The sequence below is a fragment of the Malania oleifera genome, chromosome 6, assembly GCF_029873635.1.
Source record: "Malania oleifera isolate guangnan ecotype guangnan chromosome 6, ASM2987363v1, whole genome shotgun sequence".
Taxonomy (NCBI): Eukaryota; Viridiplantae; Streptophyta; class Magnoliopsida; order Santalales; family Ximeniaceae; genus Malania; species Malania oleifera.
The window spans coordinates 30,531,899-30,535,875 of NC_080422.1; the positions used below are offsets into that span (position 1 = coordinate 30,531,899).

Consider the following 3,977-nt stretch of genomic DNA (forward strand, 5'->3'; position numbering starts at 1 on the left):
TTTAATTTATTTTAATTTAAAAATGTATGTTTAAAACATTAATGTTAAACAGTAAATATATAAAATACTAAAGACTAAACTTCAAATTTTTAGAAGATGCCACCAGTTCAACAACCTGTGGATCCATCAATTTAATGGTCCGACTAATTCAGTAGCCCAGATTGATTATGGGGCACAATTTTAAAACTATATATATCTATAATAAATGAGTTGATGCTGAGGTCTGTGTTTCGCAAAACCCGGGTCACGCTACAAGCATGTTTTTGCTGTGGCTTGTGGGTATGGTATCTTTGGTATGGAAGAGAAATGGGTCGTCGTTGAAACTCTGAACCCCCAAAGGTAGAGGATGTTATTGTAATATTGTGTGCAGCCAGGAGCCAGATCGGCAACAGGGAACGGGCAAACGGCATTGAACGGCAGAGGTAGTCACATCGTAAACGAAGAGCATTTTTCATTCCCATTTTCATCGTCACTCCGCCATAGAAGAATCAAATCGCAGGTGAAAAACCTTTATTCTACTCTGTCAAATTCCAATCTGTTACTTGTAAATCAATATATATATATATACCCTATGATTTAGATCCTGATTTTTTGTGTGCGAGAATGTGCGCGTGTGTGTGTAAATTTCATTAATTTTTAGGAGATAATCCATTAAATATTCTCTTTTCCTGCTGTTCTTTTTCTGGAATTTTTTGGTGTACGCAATTGGGAAACTTTGTCTCCTTAATCTTGTCTTGTATCTATTATTCGTGCTGTTTGAAATGAATTGTAATCGGGATTTTGTGCTGTTGTTTGTGGTGCGAGTGTTCGTCAGTGTAGTTGGTTTAGCTTTTGAAACGATTAAATTTGAGATATTGGAGGGCAAGTATTGTATGGGTAGCTGTTAATTTTCTCCTGTCATAAAAAAAAAAAAAAATGTTGTTTTCTGGCAATTGCAATATGGGTTCTATTCATTTTGGTTTTTTTATGGTTAACAACTAAAATTTGTGTGTTACTGTTTTGATTTTTTAAATTCATTTTGTGTAAGGTTTCTTGTGTATATGTTGTGAGATTTGTTCTTTGGTTTTTAAGTAGTTTACCAAAAATGATGGATGATATTTAAAATTTGTTTGTTTCTTTGGTTCTTTAAATTCATGCCTTGTGAGATTTATGGTTATATGTAAATTTTCAACTTCTCATCACGCATTATTTCTTTCTTTGGACAGAGAACAAAAAATTCCATTATATTCTATGATTCTGTTTCTTGGTTCAATTTCCGGGACAGGAATGGGTATCAAATGAAATCTCATACTTGTTCTACCTATGGTATAGAGGTTGAGATTCTTTTTCTTTTATGGAAGAAGAACTACAAGACTCTGATGTCAGTTTTAATTGTTTGACATGTTGCTCATGAATCTTTTCTTTTATACAAGTATTTTAAATATTTGAGACTATAATAGGATTAGATCAATGCTTGGGTTTGGCTAAGATGGGATTACCCCATCTAATTGAGTGCTTTCTGAGATTTGTTCGGCGTTTTAACCGATTATATCATTTCTTTCATTGTTTATTGTTTTTGGAAGCTTTGCATATATTTTGCAGCAGTTGGATGACAATGGAAATTGAATTTATGATTATCTCACACTTGGCATCCAAAACTAGTTGGTATTTAAAATTAGCCTGGTTCTTTTCATTTCTTTTCTTTTTGCAGCACCTGATTGCTTACACTTTTTTTTAAAAATTTGTCCACTATTTGAAGCAAGGTTAATATAGAGCTTGAAATGTCACGAGAAACATGAGACAATGATTCAGTTTGCATATGGATGTTATTTCACTTCAGCCAAGAGTAGCCTTCATTTTTGTTTTCAGTTTCATAAAATAATAATAATAATAATAATAATAATAATAATAATAATAATAACAGCTTCTTATTGCTTCTTTTTGCAACTCACCTAGCATTGCATCAAAACATCTCTAACTTTTCGTAGTTGCTTGTTTTGTAGAAATTGCTGATCTGTTTCATTTAAGTCAGAAAAGAAGGTGGTGCCTGGATGGACGACCTGCCAGACCAGTTAGTTTGGGATATTTTAAGTAGGATTAAGAAAACAAAAGACAGAAACTCTGCGTCTCTAGCATGTAAACGCCTCCACAAACTAGAGAATGAACAGAGACATTCTCTTCGTGTTGGTTGTGGACTAAACCCTGCTAATGAAGCCTTGACTTCACTCTGTAACAGGTTTCCCAATTTGGAGAAGGTTGAAATAATTTATGCAGGTTGGATGTCCAAACTTGGAAGACAATTGGATGATGAAGGTCTTCGCATTCTGTCCAAGAACTGCCCTTCGCTGACCCATCTCACCTTAAGTTATTGCACTTTTATCACTGATGTAGGCCTTAGTTTCTTGGCTTCTTGCTCCAAACTTTTCGCATTAAAATTGAATTTTTCCCCCAGAATTACTGGTTGTGGCATATTGTCCCTTGTTGTGGGATGCAAAAACCTCACTATTTTTCACCTAACCAGATGCCTAAACGTTAGTAGTGTTGAGTGGTTAGAATATCTTGGAAAGCTTGAAACACTCGAAGATCTTTCGATCAGAAATTGTCGGGGAATTGGTGAAGGTGATTTGATAAAGCTTGGACCCAGCTGGCGCAAACTAAAACGGTTGCAGTTTGAGGTGGATGCTAACTACCGATATATGAAAATGAAAGTATATGATCGATTGGCCATAGATCGATGGCAAAAGCAATGGGTCCCATGTGAAAATTTGCTGGAGCTGAGTTTGGTAAATTGCATCATTAGCCCAGCAAGAGGGCTTTCCTGTGTGCTGGGGAAATGCAAGAACTTGGAAAAGATTCACTTAGATATGTGCTTTGGTGTAAGGGACTGTGACATGATAAGCTTAGCACAAAACTCAAGTAAACTGCGGTCCATTTCCCTCCGAGTTCCATCAGATTTCTCACTCCCGCTTTTGATAAATTCTCCATTGAGATTAACAGATGAGAGTTTAAAGGCTGTGGCCCAAAACTGTTTGATGCTTGAATCAGTCCGGATATCTTTTTTGGATGGGGAATTCCCTTCGTTTTCTTCATTTACATTAGAAGGAATCCTTATGCTGACACAAATGTGCCCAGTTCGTGAACTTGTTCTTGACCATGTGTGTTCCTTCAATGATGTTGGAATGGAAGCCCTTTGTTCTGCACAGTATCTTGAAACCCTGGAGCTTGTTGGATGTCAAGAGATCAGTGATGAAGGGCTGCAGCTTGCAAGCCAGTTCCCCCAATTGAACATTTTACGGCTGAGCAAATGCTTGGGAGTCACTGATGATGGGTTGAAGCCTCTTGTTGGATCCTACAAGTTGGAATCACTGGTTGTAGAAGATTGTCCACAAATTTCTGAAAGGGGTCTTCAAGGAATTGCAAGGTCTGTATCATTTAAGCAAGACTTGTCATGGATGTGTTGAACTCACTTCATGCTCAAAATGCTGGACATTGAATATCAGATGCTCTTTGTTCTCTATTAGGTCATCTCCTGCCTTCTTGTGTTTGTAATATATGTGTCATTCATAAATATTTGTAAAAATTTATTAGAAGCATGCAGTTTTACATTGTATTTAGCCTGTCGCAAAAGTGGCAAGGAAGTATTTGTAACCAACGGCAGAGAGTTGGGATCAAGACTTTGCTATTCTATTGTCTGTAAATCCATTGCAAGTTGCTTTATATCTAATCATTTGAATATTTGGAAACTATTTGATGAAGTGTTGATATATTCGCCGTTTTCCTTACTCTATTTCCAACGTATATATAACTTCACGTTGCAGCCTCTTCATTTGTGTTGGTTTGCTTTTTCGTTGGTTTCTTTTTCTTTTGGTTGGTGAAATAAAGAGTCCCTCTTTCATCTTCTTCTTACTATTATTATTATTATTATTATTATTATTATTATTATTATTTTGTGGGGGAGGGTATTGTTGCTGAGGCCATGAGTTTTGGAATATTTAACA

General features: G+C 36.0%; 1 protein-coding gene across 2 annotated transcripts; it reads left to right on the plus strand.

Annotated features, from left to right (window-relative positions):
- The first annotated feature begins 209 nt into the window (after positions 1 to 209).
- Positions 210 to 3,725, plus strand: LOC131158275 (F-box/LRR-repeat protein 14). Of its 2 annotated transcripts, XM_058113018.1 has the most exons (3): positions 219 to 499; positions 1,983 to 2,115; positions 2,216 to 3,725. In XM_058113018.1, coding segments are annotated over exons 2-3 (1,227 nt in total). In that variant the 5' UTR covers positions 219 to 499; positions 1,983 to 2,113; the 3' UTR covers positions 3,441 to 3,725. The 2 variants fall into 2 exon arrangements, with proteins under 2 accessions (XP_057969000.1, XP_057969001.1); XM_058113017.1 differs by having other exon boundaries at positions 210 to 499; positions 1,983 to 3,725.
- The last annotated feature ends 252 nt before the right edge of the window (positions 3,726 to 3,977 follow it).